Here is a 17998-nt window from a genome sequence, read left to right as displayed (position 1 = left end):
CTGTGAATGCATTTCCTGCAGCTGGCTGCCCTCATGGAGGGGGACTGAGTTTCTAGGCTCGAGTACTCAGATACTGACACAGCCTGACTCCCCTCCCCCACCCCGACTTAGGATTGTGACAAGCAGAACTGGAAGGATTTCTGGGGAATAACTCCCCCAATTTTCCCACCCAGGGGATCGCACTTCTAAGGAGGGGGAGAGGTGATACTGCAGAGCCACCTGCCTGCCTCCAAGGAAGATCCTTGTTACCTGAACTGGGGCAGAGAAGGTATTGATGATGATGGGGCCAGGTGTGCCTGGGGAGGTCTCTGCCCTCAAACGCCTCATGCTACCTGTGGAGCATCTGCATCCCGGGCACCCTCCCAGCCCTCAGCCAAGATGTCTGTCCTCTATGAAATTCCCCAGGAGCTGGGTAAAAGGAGGGCTAAGATGGGGCATAGGAATTCTGAAGATTTGGGCCACGGGTGCAGGTTGGGAGAGGAGCCACAGGACTGGAAAGTGGGGGAACAGAGCTGGCTTTGAACTGAGTGTTTACTAACCGCCAGGCTCTAAGCCGGGGGCTTCACTACACTGAGTCCTTGTAAGTCCCCTGTGAGATAAACTTTTATCAGTCCTCTTCCCAGATGAGAAAACTCAGGCTCAGAGATGCGGAGGGACTGGCTGCAGATCATGCCCAGAGCCAATGACTGAAGTCAATGATAAATTGGATTTGTCAACCCCAAAGCCTAGTGGGGCGGTGGAGAATGGGTGGGCTTTTTGGCCCTGAGCACTGGGAGGTGGTAAAGTGAGCAAAAGGGGGTTGAGAGGTGCTGAGGCAGGGTGCTTGATTGTGCCTGTGTAATTTGCACATTGCCACTTAATTCTGAGAGCTTTTCTAAGCACATGTTGTGTGCCAGGCTCTGGGCTAGGCCCTGTCGGATGCACAGATTAATAAACTGTAATTCTGCCTGGAATTGGTTCATAGGAGCAGATTTGGCTTAGAGTTATGATCATAGAGAACTTTGGATGCCATGTGAACGAGTGGATTTTATCCTAAAAGCAATAAGAAATTGTCATTAAAGTTTTTTTTTTTTTGTAAGTAGGAGGGCACTGTGCCAGATGTGGATTCCAGGAAGATCACTGTGCTGCACGTGGCAGACGGATGGGGTCGGGGAGAGGCTTGGAGTCAGGGACGCCCGGGAGGAGGACTGTGCTGCCATTCAAGTGAGAGGTGATGAGGGCCTCGGCCACGGCAATGACAGAGGGGCTGGGACGCCACAGAGGGAGAACCAACAGAACCTGGGAATGGAGCCAGAGGTGGGAGAGGGAAAAGGCAGAGCTGGAGATGAGGCCGAGTGGTGGTGAGGATGGTGGCGCTGTTCATCCAGATGGAGACACAGAAGCAGGGGTGCGTGTGGGGGATGGAGATGGTGAGCTCGGTCTTGGATAGCGTTATAGACAGAATCTTTGCATCTCCCCCAAATTCATATGTTGAAGCTCTAGCCCCACAGTGGCTGTGTTTGGAGACGGGCCTCTAAGGAACTAATAAAGGTTAAGCGGGGTCATAAGCGTGGGGCCCTGATCTGATAGGATTAGGGTCCTTGTGAGAAGAGACACTGGAGAGCTTGTGCTGTCCCTCTCCAGCTGCACGCACTGAGGAAAGGCCACATGGGGACAAAGTGAGACGGAGCACTCTGCAAGCCAGAAAGAGCCCGGCCAAAACTGAACTGGCCAGAACATCGGTCTTGGACTTCCAGTCTTTGGAATTGTGCGGAAATAAATTTCTCTTGTTCAAGCCACCAGTCTATGATGTTTTGTTATGGCAGCCAGAGCAGACTGACACAGATGGGTTAGTTTGAGATGTCTGAGGGGCAAGCTGTATAAGATGTGTCACAGGTAGGCTGATATGCAAGTGGGCAACAAATTTGGAAGTCACTAATGTTTAGGTTGAGGCTGAAGCCATGGAAGTAGATGTGATCAACTGTGGAAGGTTCTAGAAAAAAGAGGATGGGAAGCTGAGAACAGACCCTGAGAAGTGCCTGCCCTGAAGGGGCAGTGAGGCACGGTGCAGGAGCTGTGAGGGAGCATCCAGAGAGGTGGAGGAGAAGCAGGAGGCTGCAGGCGAGAGACGCCGAGAGCAGGATGGGAAGGGACCAGAGAACTCCACTGACCCACTCACTTTACAGTAGAGGGGCTCCTCACCATGCAGGTGTGAGACCCATGGGTTTCACCTCTCAAACAAAGGTCAAGGGTGGAAGGGACAAGAGGGAGAGGCAGGCCCATCCTGACATTTAACCCTCACAGGTTCTTCTTCCTGCTGCACAAAGTGCAAACTCTTTACGAGGTCTCAAGAGTCTTCGTGACCTGAATCTGCCTTCTGCCACCGCTGTCCCCAACCCTACACCGTGCCACAGTGAACCATCTCACTTCTCAGCCAGTCTGGGGAGTGACAGCCCCTGCTGGGGAGTGCAGGTGTACAGCAGGGACATAGAACTGGGGCCTATTGGAGCAAGAATGGGCCACCTGGAGGACAGGCCAGGAGCAGGTGTCCCCGGCAGAAGAGGACACACCCCGGAGTGGAGAGCAGTGATAATCATGGAAAGTTTGGGTGGAGAGGAACTTCAATGACCCCAGGGGAGGGTGCCCCTCTGTGCTAGATGCTACGCAAGGAACTTCCTGTGATCTTATTTCACTTTTTTAACAAGGCTATATGGTGGTCTCCATTTTATGAGTGGGGAAACTGAGGCTCAGAGAGAGCACAGGACTTGCCCAAGGTCACGCAGCTGGGACCAGGCTGGGATTCACCAGGTCTGGTTCAATTCCAGAGTCTGCTCTGTCTTCACAGAACCTGCTGCCTCTCTGTGCAGCACCTGTGTAGGCCCTGTGGGTTAGCGATGTCTCTGAATGCCCAGACTCTCTTCCTAATTTGTCAGGGATCCAAGGAAAAGCCCTGCCATACCTTGTCCATGACCAGCAGTCACCCAGTGTATGTTTTTAGACTGTGTCTATGTTGCTCGCTGTTGTAACCCCAGCACCCAGCCTGTCACATAACAGAAGCTTAATCAATACTGGCTGGGTGAAATGGACAAATGAGCTAATGAACAAAACCCCAACCTGCGGGAACAAGGAAGCGGGGCTCATGATATATGGCCCATTTCGTTGGGGCGAAGCTTTGGCTTCTATAAAGCCTTTACAAGGAATTGAAATTCTGCCACTTTGGGAGGCTCCTGGTACAGAGGAAAAGTCATGGTCATCGAAGCCAGAGAGAGACAGGATCAAGTCTCCACCCTGCTAGGTCCCACAGTTCTGTGTGATCCCCGGCAGGTTACTTCTGAGTCTCAGATTCCTCATCTGTAAGAGACCAGCCATCATGTAGCTGTGAGCAGGGAATGAGATGAAGCAGTGTTCTTCAAATGCGTGTTTAGCTACAAATTCCCTCTTAAAAGAAGGCTTATGGGAACAGAAGAGATGGAAGCAGAGGCAGAGCACCCCCTGCTAGGCATCCCCTATCCCACCTTGGTGGTCTCTGAGGGCACCCCAAGTCTTTGCATGACTGAAAACCCCGAGATAACAAACATCAAGCTTCTAGTACACAGTAGGCTCTTAACAAATGTGTCCCTTTCTTTTCCAATGAAGCTGTACCAAACCAGTCTAACCCCTCTTTCCCACACAACAGCCCTTCAGAGATTCGTACACAGCTCTCAAGTTCCCCTGAGTCCACTTTTCCTCTGAATAAACATGCCGGGGGTTGTTAACCTTTCTCACTGGGTTTAACCGAGGTCCTCTCCTCATCCATCTCAAGCTGAGGTCCCCATATCTAAGCTCAATTCTCTGATGCCTGATCAGAACAGAATAAAGCACAACTAACTCCCTGGGATAAATTCTAGTTGCTGATTTTTTTGAAGCTTAACACGGACTTGATATTTACCCCCACTTCATCTTATCCTAGTAATTTAGCCCAAAGCTCTACCCCATCGAGATCATCCTGCATGCTGTTTGCTGATTGGTGTATTGTTATCCCTTTTAAGTACGTGCTATTTATGTCTTATCCAAGCTATTGATAAAATATGGACAGATTAATAAGAGCGTGTCGAAGACGCGGGATCATTCCTCCCCACTTCCGGAAACATTCACTGCTCAACATCCATAGAAGTTCAGAAATGGGGAAACCTTCGAAACTTCGAGTCCAAGTCCATTCCCATTTTCAAAGTAGTGAGTGTCAGAGGCTGGACCTGAATTGGGGTCTCCTGATGTCATCTGGCACTCTTTCCACTGCCCACAGCTGCTTGTGTGTAACTTCATGTACCAGAAAAGCCCATTCATTTAACTACCTACGTACTCACTCATCAGTTACTCAATAATTGCTTTGCAATTTGCCACACTTCTTATTTTCACATTCTCTATCTAAACTTAGTCTTCGCCATAGCCCTGTGACCTAGGTCATATCATTGTCTCTATTTCACAGATGAAGAAACAGCCCTACAGAGGCTCCCTGACCTGCCATGGAGCTAGAAATGGGATTGGACTCAGCACTTGTCGCTCCCCAGGCATTCTCCATCTGCTGTTCGGGCTCACCTGGACACATGCTTCCTGTTCTTAGAACAGTAAACCCATCGTCCTTACCAGTGGGCATCATGGGATGACAGTGTTAGCAGGAAATATGGCCTGGCCTCCATTATGGGTTGAATTGTGTTCCCCAAAAGATATGTTGAGTCCTAACTCCCCGTACTGTGAACGTGACCTTATTTGGAAATAGGTCTTTGCAGAAGTAATCAAGTTAAGATGAGGTCATACTGGAGGAGGGTGAGCCCTTAACCCAATATGACCGGTGTCCTTACGGGAAGAAGAGAGAGACAGACAGGGATGCATGTGACCGCAGAGGCAGAGATTGGAGTGATGCAGCCAAAGAGCACCAAGGACTGCCGGCCACCACCAGAAGCGAGGAAGAGGCGAGGAAGGGTCCTATCCAGAGTCTCGAGGGAGCATGGCCCTCCCGACACCTCGAGTTCAGACTTCCGGCCTCCAGAACTGTGAGAGGACACATTGCTGCTGTTTTAAGCTGCCCAGTTTGTGGCACTTCATTAGGGCAGCCCTAGGAAATTGATACACCTCCTGTGTACCCAGCTTGGAGCAGAGCACAGCTCCTGGCACGGGAAGAGGCCTCGGTCCACTGAGCGGAAGAAGAGTCCTTTGGAGCTGCTCCCCTTACATCCTCTCACATCAGGTCTCTGGAAGGGGTGGAGGAAGGGTACCTTCTAGCTGCCCAACCCCACCTCCTGTCTCTCTAGGAGCCAAGCCACCGAGTCGATTTAAAGACTTCAGGCTCACTTTCTTGATAAAGGCTTTCCTGATGCCCCAGAAAGGATGGCTGCCCCTTCTCTGTGCTCCCACTGACTCGCTCTGCCCCAACTCTCTTCCTTTAATCATAGCTCATTTGTCATCTTCTCTGTCTCACTACTAGAGTGCAGGCCCCCTGGGAAAGGGCCCAGACCTGGTCATCTGCTCCCCTAGTGCTGCTCTGGGGCCTGATACCTGCTGGGGCCTTAACAAATACTCGAGGGATGGTTTCTGCTCCCCTTTTGGTGGGGATCCTCATTAGCAGTCATCGGCCAAGAAGAGGTTTGGATGTGCACGGAGGGGTGACGGTGGTATTGCTTGGGCCCCAGAGTTTTCTATTCCCTTAATGCCTGCTTCCATCAAGAGATGAAGGTCACTCTCATCTGCATCCTCCTCAGGTCACCAATGGCGTGTGTCTGTCCCTAGCCCTGTGCACACAGTCGCTCATCACTGTGACACCCAAATAGGGTATCAGGGGAAGCTACTGTCTCCAGTCTCAAGACTTTTAAAAATAAGCAAGGCTCAGAAAGTTTATGGGGCCTTTAAACGGTCTATACAAGCCAGGTATGAATTGGGGATGGAAGTGACGTATGTGCCTGGTGCTGTGTGCCCAGCATTCTAAGTGATTTATCCCAGGGAATCCTCAGAACAACCCAGGAGACCCAGTGGACAAAGAAGGAGGCTGGGGCTCAGAGGAGTCGAATAACGTGCCGAAGGAGAGGAAGCTGGTGCAGTGTGGAACCAGGATTCGAACCCAGGGCTTTTCTGACTCCAACTCCAGACCCTAAGTGTCTGGTGCTAGGGCAAGTTCATTGGCTCCTCAAGAGCAGTTACCTTCGTAAGAAGCCTTGAATCCCAGGGAGCTGCCACTGCCATCAGTCTGGAAGAGGAGCCACATTTGATGGTTGGTGCTGACAATGAGATCCGGGACCGACGTACCTGTTAGGCTGTAAAGAGAAAGAGATTTAGAGGCATGCACCCACCATGGCACCCCAACAGAATGACTGTCTGACTGATGACATTGAAAGGAATATCTAGGAGCCAGGCCCCACTCGGGTGCATCCTGGGCCCCAAAGTGTTTCTGACATGTGCGCCACGTGCTGGGAGACTCAGCACACCTCCCCATCGGCTACGGGTGGAGCTTGAATCTCAACTGCAACTCGCTAGCCCAGACCCTGGGGCTCACGAGAGAGGTCTGTGTCCTGGCTTGCTCAGGGGACAGGGGCAGCTGAAGCCAGATCTAATCAAGGGGATGTCTATACTCCTGCAACCTTTGATCTTTCATGTGAACTGAACTGCAGAAAAGACACAGACAGAAACCCATCTCCCCCGTCGGAACCCAGCCATTCCTTTTCATGAGCCATCTCCTTCCATTCTAGCATGAGCAATGGGGTTCAAAGTGCAGCCATCTCCCCAGGGCCACATTCTTTCTGAAGGAGAGAGTTTAAACATGGGAAGGAATCTAATTCAACTCACATTTACCAGGCACCTACTCAAGTCAGACAATTTCCCACCCATTATCTCATTTAATGCCCCCAAGAGTCCAGTGAGGTAGGGGTTGGTTATCCCCACTGTACAGATGAGAAGACAGAGGTGCAAAATGGATGGTGGTTTGTCAAAGTCAGCCTGCTGGGGAATGGCAGAGCCAGAGTCTGCTGCATGGGCTGGGGTTTCCAGAAAAACCTGGCTTCCACTTTCTGTTGAGAACAGACAAATCACCAGCATGCACGGGGTGTGGGGGTTGTGGAAGGGGTGAGTAGATTAATGGGTTCTAATCTCTGCTCCACCCCGGGGTCTCAAAGCTTGGGGGTGACCAGTGAGTTGGCTGCAGAGAGATGACCAGCACACCCTGAGTGCCACGGGGGTGGAGCTGGAACAGACCTCCTGGGATACACCAGCTTGGACGGTGTGACATCCCTTGACTGGGGGCTCTGACAAGCTGTAATGAGTAAGGATTGAGGCCGGCTGGCTCCTGACTTTGGAGTGGCGGTGAGCAGGGAGAAGGCCAAAGCTATGCTTTTCCTCTGTGTAACCCAGTTATGACAACAAAGGAGCCCACCCATTTACATGTGTTTCTCTGAAGTTCTGAGACTGACATTGGCCTAAAGAGATCCGAGGGTGGTGGGAGAGCCCCTGGGCTGCTGCAGAACTTGTTGGGGGGTCACTCAAACTGAGTGAATGTCTTGAGTGAAATCAAAAGACATGAACCTGAGTGACAGAGACCTGGGTGCAAGCCCTGGATCTGCCATTCATTTGCTGTGGGACCTTGAGCAAGTGGTTGAGCCTCTCTGGGCTTTTTCGTTCTATGTTAAATGAGGGGACTGGGTTGTGTGATCCCCAAGAGTCTTTTCAACTCTGCTGTTCTAAGGTTCTGTCTATGACAAAGCGCACTGGGGTCATGGAAGGAGGCAGAGTGGGATCCTGGCCTCTTGGGCGCACCGAGCTGACGTACCACACAGTCAGCAAACCAGGGCAGGTGAGTAATGGGGATGCCCCAAGGGGAGGGGGAGGTGGGTGAGATGGCTAGTTTTATGTGTCAATTTGGCTTGTCCCCGGAGTGCCCAGATATCTGGCTAAATATTGTTCTGGGTGTTTCTGTGAGGGTGTTTTTGAATGAGATTAACATTTAAACTGGTAGACTGAACAAAGCAGATTGCCCTCCCCAAGGTGGATGGGCCTCATCTAATCAGTTAAAGGCCTGAATAGAACAAAAAGGTGGACTCTCTCTTGAGCAAAAGAAAATTCTTCCTGCCTGCCTGACCTCCAGCTGAAACTGTGTTTTTTCCCTGCCTTGGACTTGAACTGAAACATCAGCTCTTCCTGGGTCTTGAGCCTGCTGGCCTTTGTGTTAGAACTATGTCACTGGCTCTCCTCTCCAGCTTGCTGACTCGCCCTGCAGATCTTGGGATTTGTCAGTCTCTATGATCGCGTGAGCCAATTCCCTATAATAAATCCCTTTTCTCTCTCCGCATCCTACCAGTTCTGTTTCTCTGGAGAACCCTGAGCAATACAGTGGGGCAGGCAGGGGGAGGGTGTCTTCAGGCTCACATCCCTTTCCTTTTTCCCGAGAGATCCCAAGGCCCAGCTACGTCGCCTGACTCAGTGGTGAACTGCCCCGAGAGCATCTTCTCCAGGCAGGTGTGGGGAAGGTGCGGGAAGTGCCCACAACACACCAGCTCCTGGACATGCCAGCTCTTACACAAGAGCCATTCCTCTCTCAGCATTAAGACCAGAGGGTGTCAGCCTGGAGCTCGTCTGCTTGGGAGGGGGTGTGGCATGGGACGCCAACCTTGAGTGAAATCAAAAGACATGAACTCAAGTGCTGGTTCTGCCACCAACCATCTTTGCAACGTTTAGGCCTCAGTTTCTCCACCTGTTAAATGGGAACAACAACACCTTTCTCCCGGGGCTGCTGTGGAAATTAGATGAGATAACTGATGGGAAAGTTCCCGTCACAGGCCTGGGCACATAGTGGGTGCTCACGTATGTGAAATCCTCTCTCGTTCTTGGCCGGGGAGGTGGACAATGTCGGGCCTGTCTGTCTCCCTGAAGCTGGGCTGCATGCACTGAACAGCAGCATTTCCCTGTTCTCCTGTCAGGCCAATGGTGGTGAGCAAAGGAGGAGCTAAGTGGCCCCCAGGAGCCAAGACCCAATGTAATGGACCTCCAGGCAGAACAGCCCCATATTATCCTCTCCCTGGACTAGACCACCCCACACTAGCCTTTCTCGACTGAGAAAATTTGGCCACTATGTCTATGTGGTCCCAATTCCCTGAAACCATCCATTTTCCAGATAGTTCTGAGCATACAGGGCGGTTAGCAAAACTCTTCCACTGCCTCTGTCTGAAGTCAGACCATGTGGATGAACGTGGCCTTGAGGAGGAGCTGCTGGGTGGCAGAAGCGAGGTCTGCACAGAAGCAGACGGCCAAGCGGAAGGTTCCAGGCGCACAAGCAGAACCTCTGCCTCCCCCGCTCCCAAGACACTGCTCATCCCGGACATTCTTCCTGCGAATTCCCCATGATGACGGGGCCCAGGGCTGTTTCTCTTGGTTGGAGTAGAGAGAGGTGGAGGGAGTTTTGCTGAAACCAGGAGCTCTGCAGGACACTTGTCCTCGTCCCTGCGTGGTCAGGGGGACCAGGCAGGACTCGGCAAGCCCATCCCGCTGCCCCGTGCTCCCGCCCTCCCCACCACCTGCTCCGCTTCACTTACATGTAGAGAACTGTTTTCTGGTCCCCGTCCTGCCCACCGTCCCCGACCGTCAGGGTGTCATAGCCCCTCTCCAAGTCAAACTCCTCGAAGGCCAGCTTTATCACCTAGGGAGGGAGCACGGGATTAGGGAGGACGCAGGGGCTCTGGGAGAGACTTCCACAGCCGTGGGGAGAGTAAGAAGTTTCCTCATGTGTCCCAGAGTCCCAGTGACACCAGCCCACACTGGCCTCAGGCCGATTGAGCATCCCCATGCCACCTTTCTGAGTGTCAACTGTTTCTCTCCAGGCCACACAGTCTCCGGGGTCCCCTGATGTTTTCCAAAGATGTTCACGGCACATCTGGCCAATTCTGGGGGCTGTCATGGCAACACCAGCCACATCTGGCCGATTGCGAGATGATTAGACTCTCTCTTCACGCTTTAATGCGCAGAAAATCCCGCGGGCTCTGTGGCAATTTTTCAGGCCACATGTGGAATCTCAGCTATCTTGCCCCCAGGGACCTACAGCATTTTCTCCCAGCCTCTCCTCTGCCTGCTTCTCTCCATCCTTCCTGTTTGTTTATTTGTGGAATAAATGAATGTTCCAGGAAGCAGATTTCAACAAGATTCCTCTCTTTCAACTTGTTGTAGTCCTGCCTTCAACAAATATTTACTAAGCACTCACCATCTGCCAGGCTCGGAGGTGGGGTTTCAACAGTGAGGGCTGGGGGAGCACAGGGGTCTGGGGCTCGCCGAGCCTGGGTGGGGGCCAGAGGGGAGGCTGTTCATGATGGCAGTGTCTGAGGGAATTCTGGAGGCTACGGAAGACTGTCAGGCCAAAGGGGGATGCTGGGAGAGGGAGGGGGACATTTTGAGGAGTCAGGTACACAAGGCCTGGGTGGTGGCAGACATGGAACATTCCAGAACAAGTGTTCAGGGTCATTCAATGGCAGGTCTATAAACTGAACACACTTGCTAGCTGCCTCACCCTGAGGACAACCTGGTTGGGCCTCCTGTGCGAGGAGGTGACTCAGGAAGCTCCAGAACTTGAGAAGTTGGCCTGGAGCTAGGTGCAAGGGATCTCATACCCTCCTGCCCCAAAGAGTCGGGGTTTATGCTGAGGGAGGGGTGGTAGAGAGTTTTAAACAGCGGGTGACAGGGACACAGATGTTTGAGAAAAACATCAGTCTGGCTTGTTGTGTGGAAGCTGATGTGGCAGGAGTGAGGCCAGAGCTGCTGAGGCCGCCTCCAGGCTTTTGTGGTGGTCTAGGTGGGCGACGGAGGAGGGCAGTGGGGATGCAAAAGAGAGACAGGTCTCAGCAGTATTTGGGGTTTTGTGGGGACTGAGGGAGGAGGAGGAATCTAGGATGGCTTGTAGATGGCATTAGGTGGGTGGGTGGTGGTGCCCTTCCTGAAGACAGGACACACAGAGGCATCCCTCCTAAGGTCTGAGCTGGTCCCTTGTCCATTTCAGCCCAGTTTCAATCTGATGAAGATCTTCGAGCTCCCAGTGGGGAAGCTGAAGGTGCTCCTTTGTTTTCTATTCTACAACCCAAGGAGGAGAGAATTCCCGTGGATGGTCTTTCCTAGTTGTGTAGATTTCTTCTGTCCAAACCAAACAGCCCAGGACGCACATACTGCTAGGGTGCCAGCAGAGCCTCAGCCCAAGGTGCCTTCAGGTACCTCAGAAGCCAACTGTTGCTGCCCTCATCCATGAGCCTGGGTACCATTCACGCGGGGTCCCTCTGCACCGGGCATGGGGTTCACAGAGCAGCATCTCTGAACAAGAACGTCTGTGAGCATGGACAGTGAACTCAGGGGAGGAGGTGAGTGGCCCTGGCTGGGAGAGAGGCTAAAGGAAGCTTCCTGGAGGAAATGAAGCCCAGGCTGAGTTTGGGAGAGGAACTGGAGTTCAGTAAGTGGAAGGAAGGTAGGGCAATCCAGGCAGAGGGAAGAGCAGGTGAATGGGCATGAGCTGCGGGACACGTGACCTGCCCAGGGACTCCCAGTCAGTCTGGAGTCGTCTAACGGGAGAGGGAAGCAGAGGGTGGTAACTCGAGAGAGCAGGAGGGGCCAGAGGAGGAAGGGCTGTCTGTCACACTAGGACAGGGGGCTTTGTCCTAAAGACAGCAGGGAGTCATGGGAGAGCCGTAAGCAAAGGTAGGAGGCGAGATCTTTGTTTTAGGAGCAGCGGCATTGAGGGATGGTGGAAAACCCGTCTCTGGGCTGTAGCAATAGTCAGGTGAGGGAGGATGTGGGCCTATAGCGGGCGGTGGGGGGAGTCTGTTAGAAGAGTGGGGACGGAATGGAACTGTCAGTCGTGAGTGGGGATGTTGTGCCCTTTTTGGTTTTCCCATGGAGCAGGCAAGCTCGCCTCCCTGGCCAAAGGCAACACCGCGGGATCATCTGCTCAGGCTGGACTCTCCTTCCCATCTCTCACTCTCCCCAGTTCTGCCCGACAGAATGATGTTGCCATTTCCTGGCCCGACACACAAGGAGGGGCCCTCGCGCCTGCTCCCTGCTGCCCTCCCCACTCCCGACCCTGCAGCCTGTGTGGCTACCGGAGCTCCTGGGCATTCCTTCCTGGTGGCCCCCTCGTGAGTCCGATTGGCACAGGCTCCGCCCTCTCCCCTTTGCTCCCTGGCAATGTCTCCTCACCCTGGAGCCCTCTCTTCTCTAAGTGCTCCCTGATTGCCTCCCCTCACCTGTGTGTCAGCACTTACCTGCCGCCCCGGGACTCATCTGTTTCCCTGGTCCTCCACTACACCATGCACTCCCTGGAGGGTGGGAGCCAGGCCCCACTGCCTCTGGACCGCCAGTGCCAAGCCCACCCAGGGGCCCAGACAATGTTGAATGGGAGCACATTTTCCAAACCTTTCCCGATTCTCCAGCAGGGATGACTGCTAGGCTCTCGGATCCCTCACATGAGTTATCATCTAGAACAAAGGTCGGCAAACTGGTCCTGTAAAGGGCTGGAGAGTAAATATTCTCCCCAGTGCAGACCATATGATGCAGTTACGGCTACTCAGCTCTGCTGTTGTAGCAGGAACACAGCCATAGACAATATGTACGTGGATGGGCGTGGCTGTGTTCCAATAAAACTTTATTTACAAAAACAAGCAAGCAACTGGATTTGGCCCACAGGCTGTAGTTTGCCAGCCCCTGGCCTAGGAGATTCTTTGAAACGCTTAATCAGTCTTTGATCATCCTCCCTTATGGATTTCTTCACTATGAGGCTGTATTCCTTCACTACAAGCTATAACATACTTGACTCTGTTCTGAGCACTTTACACACATCAACTCATGTAAAACTCACAACAGCAATCGTTACTATGAGTAGCTCCATTTTACAAATGGGAAACCTCAAGCACAGAGAGATTAGGCAACCTCCCTAAGATCACCCAGCTAAGTGGTAGAACTGAGATTCACCAGGCAGCCAGAGGCCAAGCTCTTTGCCTCTGTGCCTTACTGCCTCATGGTGTCCCAGCGAGGTCTCGGGTCCACAAGGCAGGGACTGTAACTTATCTGCTCAGACTTTCTCTGAGCTCTTTTTCTGGATCCCAGCAGGTGCTCAGCAAACACTTGTAGCACATAGGATTCTGCCGGGCCGTAGCGCTTCTGCAGGAGGAGGGGCTGGGCCTCTGCAGGGAACAAGGGTTCTGGTGGCTGCACGTTCTCACCACTGTCAGCCCCTTCCAGCCAGCGTGGGGGCAGAGGACACTAGCTCACCAAGCCACCTCCAAAAAAAAGGAGCATACGATTACTGCATCTATAATGGGAAAATATTGTTTCGAAGGCCAGAACCCACAGCCATAAAATGGTTCACATTACTAGTTAGAGCAGCCATTGATGTGAACCGCACATTAGAGCATCTGACCCTGACGTAGGCGCTAATTACACCAAGTAGACTGCACAACACGCACAGCTTCGGGGCGGCCCCCGTGCACAATGTACTGATGCTTTCATTTTTTTTTTTCTCCTCTGCTTTGGCCTTTGTTGAAAGATAGGCTCCTATAATGACTCATTAACTAACATGCAGATCAATGAAGCTCACAAAGCACCTTTCCGAGGCAGGAGAGTGGCAGCACATGAAACAGGCGTGATCAAAGAGGCACATTTGTATGCAGCTCAGACACCCAATTCACACCCGTTGGCTAAATGAATAGACGAACCCATCATCTAGGACATAATTACTGAGCACCTGCCATGTGCCAAGCACCGTGCTAGCTGCCTCCCATGAGTGACCTCACTTGCCTGACGATTTAGGGCCGAATCTAAACGGCAAGGGCATGGTGCGGACGGTGAGTACCGAGGATTGCAAAGGAGGGAGACATGAAAGGCGGTCCTGCAGAGTTGGTGGGCGTGCTGGGCCTTTGCAAGATGAAGAAGGGGGTGGGTTCTGTCCAGCAAATGCTGGGAGCGGTGAACAGGGGAACGAAGAGCAGGGAGGAAAGCTGAGGCAAGGGAGGGAGTGGGAGAAGAGCAGCCTGGCTGAGCCTGCAGTTGCCTTTTGCCAGGCAGGCCAGAGCAAGCAGCCTGGACTCGATGGCAAAGACGAGGGGTAGCTACAGCTCAGCGTGAAGGGAGGTGGAGGCAGAGAGACCAGCCAGGCGCTGGTACAGGGTCCCGGAGCGGGAGGAGGGCTTAGGGGAGTCTGAGTCTGTGATCACTGCAGGGAGCAGGTCGGGGTTGGGGAGAGAGTCCTGGAGCCGATGCCCCTCAGCACAGCTGCCTTTCCTGAGAATCAGTGGGGGATGGGAGTGGGACCATGGAGGATGCCCACTGCTGGAGAACACTCCTTGCTTCTGAGCTCTGTCCAGCACTAGCCAAAGAACAGGCTCCCGGTCCTGCCAGCCTGTGCCCAATGTCTCTGTGAGGCTGCAGGGGACCTGGCAGCTCATGGGCATTTTTTGGGAAGCTGGAGTCCCAAGAGATCTAGACTGATGCTGTTTTGTCCACTGGCTCCCTCCTCGCTGGGCTTCCTGCCTCTGCTGCCCATCCTTCACTGTGTGCCAAAAACTGTCTGTGCCCCACAATCCCTCAGGGTTGAAAAACTATGGCTCTTGGGTCAAATCTGGCCTGTGGCCCGTTTTTGTATGGCCCCTTGAGTGAAGAAATATTCTTAAATTTCTAAAGGGTTAAAAAAAGAAATTTGCCACCGCCAAGAAGAATGTGCGACAAAACCCTTACACGGTCCTCAAAGCCTAAAACATTTACTATTTGGCTCTTTACAGAAAAACTTTGCTGACCTCTGCCCTAGAGCAATGGTTTTTGAACTGGATTCCCAGGCACCCCAGGCTTCTGTAAGGGTATGTCAAGGGCCACCAACAGGGGTGGAGAGGAGCCAGGGTGGGGAGGGGCCTGCTCTAACAAAAGCAGTTCCCTCTTGATCCAGTCCATGTTTTAGAATTCTGTGACAGACATAGATCGTGGTTTACTCACTGTAAACCTCCCCCCACGTACCCCTTCCCAAGAGAACCCTGACTGTGGAGTGTGGCAATGTATGTAGCTCACCTCAGAGCTAAGGATGGCTAAATGATAGGATTCTGGACAATGAGACCTGGGCTGAGGAGTACTCAGGGCATTTTCCTGTCTTTCTGCTTGCTTTTCCTGGAATATAGATGTGAGGACAGGGGTGGAGCAGCCTTCTTGTGACCATGAGGGTAAGAGCCACATGCAAAGAATGGCAGAGGGAAAAACAGAAGGTGCCCAAGACTCTGAGGGAATTGTTAAACCAGCCCTGGACTCCAACTCTAGACCTTTGGTATGTGGGGAAAATAAAGTTTTGTTTAAGCTTCTGTGGAGGAGTTTTCTGCAACTCACAGCCAATCACAATCTCACGGCTACACCTTCTGAAGGAAGGCTTTCGTCGCCAAAGAAAAGTTTGCCACTCTTGACCCTCAAGATAAAGTGCAGCCTGACATGGAAAGCCAGGCTTTACATGGGCTGCCCTGCCCCTTCCTGGCTACTTAGAGCTGCCTCCTCAATGCCCTGCTCTGCTCCTGCTTCCCCATCCCCCTCAGAGCACTCCTCGGAGCTCCCAGGGGCTGACCTGCCCCCGAGCCTAGGTTTTCCAACACTGCTGCCAGTTTGACTGTTTGCTCCATGAAAGGAGGAGCCTCCCTTTTCCTGGGCACATGTGCACGGGGGTTCCTGCCCGGCTCTTAATGAGGGCCCAGGGCAGGGCTGGAGAGCTGGCTCCCGGGGTGGGGAGGAGGAGAGGCCGGCAGGCAGGTGAAGCCCGGAAGCCCCCGGAGTCCCGGCAGAGAGGCCTCCAGCACCTCTGAGGACAGCTCCTGAGGAAACTCGGAAAGAAGGCCAGGGCACAAGACGGAGAACTTCCGGAGGTTCCGGAACCGAGGCCACCCCTCAGGTTTAGATTTGGCGGCTCTGACTCACTCACTCATTGACTCGCTCACTCCCTGATGGACAGATTCGCTTATTCACTTGTTCATTCAGCAGTTTATGAGCACTTGCCAAGCGCTGGGCCTTGGGGGGTGGGGGGCAAGGCAGGCAAGTCAAACACAGCAGCCGCCCTGAGACACCTCACGGTGTAGATGAGGAGACTAACTCGAACCAGTGTGACCAGTGCTGAAATCAGGAAGCACGGAGAGGGGCAAATAGGGGAGCTGGAGATCCTGGCTGCGGGAGGGCTGGGGCTTGTCTTCAGGTGTGCCGCTGCCCAGGCCCCAGGCAGTGGTAGGGGAAGGGAAACGCCGAGATAGGATGTGAAGTGAAGACAACTGTAAACAGGAAAGGAATCGGGTTGAGGACCTGGAGGAGGCCACCTGGGTCCTTCTAGAGCCACCCACTCATGACGAGCAGGCTGTGGGGCTCTCAGGGGAAACGTCGCTGGCAACTAGCCAGCATCTTGCGCAGGGCCCAGCACAGAGAGGGCATGAGTAAATGTTTGCTGAATGAATAAGTGAGTGAAGAGATGAACCAACAAATGTGTTCCTGACATTTGCACTAGCGAGCGATCACTTGCCTGGAGAGTTATTTCTCAGTTCTTCAGGTCTACAAAGGGAAGAGTGACACTGATCGTCCCCAAGGAGGGAATAACCAAAACGCTGTTATCTTTGGCTCTGAAGTTCACGAAATGAGCTTTCCTTTCGCTCTTCCTTCCACGCCCCCTCCTTCTCCCCAGCATCCTCATTCCTCCCCCTCCCATCTCTTTCTCTTCTGCCTCGCTTTTACTCCTCTTCTAGCAAAGGTGGAGTAACTTTCCTGATCCAAGCCAGCAAGGTTCGTACGCAAATTGGATCATATGTCTTCAGTACATACCGAGACGCTGTGAAAGAAGGCAGATGTGTGCAGGTAGGGGGCACTGACTTGGGTCGGGGTTTCAGTCCTGACCACAGAAATTTCATCAGCCACAGACGTCTTCCATGAGGCTGAGCTGAAAGGTCCTAATTGGAGGAGGTCCCTGGGGCCTAACATGGGTGGGGCCAGACCCAAGGAGCTACCCAGCACGGCGATGGTCTCCTCCACCAATTATTAACGTGTTCAAACATCTGCTGAGCTCTTCCTCTGTGCCAAGCACTGTGCTAACCGAAGCAGAGAGCAACAAAACGCCACCCTTGCTTTCAGGCGCTCATGAGCTATGGGGAGAGATTCTAAACTCAGTACAATGTGATATGCGTGCAAACGAAAGGTGTGTGGGAACAGGGGAAGGAGCAAGACCTGGTGGACCTAGGAAGGCTCTCAGAAGAGAGCTGTCTGGGCTGCGTGTCAACGGGGATAGGAATTTGCCTGGAGGAGAAGGGATGGCACACTTGGACAGGATGTGCCTGGACCGAGGTCTTAAAGGGCCAGGTGTGTCTATGAATGAGGAGTTCAGTGTGGATGAAGCTGGGGGTTCCTGGGGTGGGGGTGCCCAGTGTGCTTCACTGGGAGGAAAGGGGGTTGTTACTTAACACATAAGCTTCACTGGTCAGAACCACCGGGGTGCTCTTTAAAAATATACCTTCCAGGCACCCATCCCAGCCCCACTGAATCAGATCTTTGAGGAAAGACCTTTGGAAATTGTGTCTTTAAAGTCTCTCCGGGTATTTTTGATAATTAGCCAAATTTGGGAAATATTATTGTGGGCAGAATGACTAAGGACTGAGATAACCCACGTGGCCGCAGTGGGGTTCACATTTCTCAAGGACATCCCAATCAAAGGGCGAATGTGGAGTCTGCGTGTGGAGCAGGCCAGCATCGCTCACTCTCAGCCTTCTTTTCCCTTTTCTCTGAATCTGCCAAGCTTCTAGGAGGACGGACTGGGTGTTTTTATAGTTTTATCCCTAGTTTACTGAGTAGAGACATACCCTTCACCTGCTTGCCCAGTAAGTGTAGAGCTGCACAGCCTACAGGTGCTCAGTCAATGCTGGTATCTTGACATAGGTTCTTGGTCATTCTCACACTAGAGCATTATGTTCCTCTCTTTGGTCCTTCTTATTGCTCGTGGGGACCCTAGTCCTTGGAACATTCCCAGCTCCCTTCCAGGCTC

At 52.8% G+C, this 17998-nt stretch overlaps 1 protein-coding gene across 4 annotated transcripts in view; it reads right to left on the bottom strand.

The window, feature by feature from the left end:
* The window catches only part of CSMD2 (CUB and Sushi multiple domains 2), a 592849-nt gene that overhangs the window by 261066 nt on the left and 313785 nt on the right, over nucleotides 1-17998 (bottom strand). For 3 of the 4 annotated variants that reach the window (XM_070594988.1, XM_070594992.1, XM_070595012.1), the window contains exons 11-12: nucleotides 9528-9631; nucleotides 6151-6263 (exon numbers count right to left, since the gene is read on the bottom strand). The exons of the other annotated variant lie outside the window; for it this stretch is intronic. In XM_070594988.1, the coding sequence (XP_070451089.1) occupies nucleotides 6151-6263; nucleotides 9528-9631 (217 nt within the window). The remainder of the gene's footprint in view (nucleotides 1-6150; nucleotides 6264-9527; nucleotides 9632-17998) is intronic. 4 annotated transcript variants of the gene reach the window in all.

The sequence above is a fragment of the Equus przewalskii genome, chromosome 2 (genome assembly GCF_037783145.1).
Source record: "Equus przewalskii isolate Varuska chromosome 2, EquPr2, whole genome shotgun sequence".
NCBI classification, from domain to species: domain Eukaryota; kingdom Metazoa; phylum Chordata; class Mammalia; order Perissodactyla; family Equidae; genus Equus; species Equus przewalskii.
This window is presented reverse-complemented; position numbering and strand designations above follow the sequence as displayed.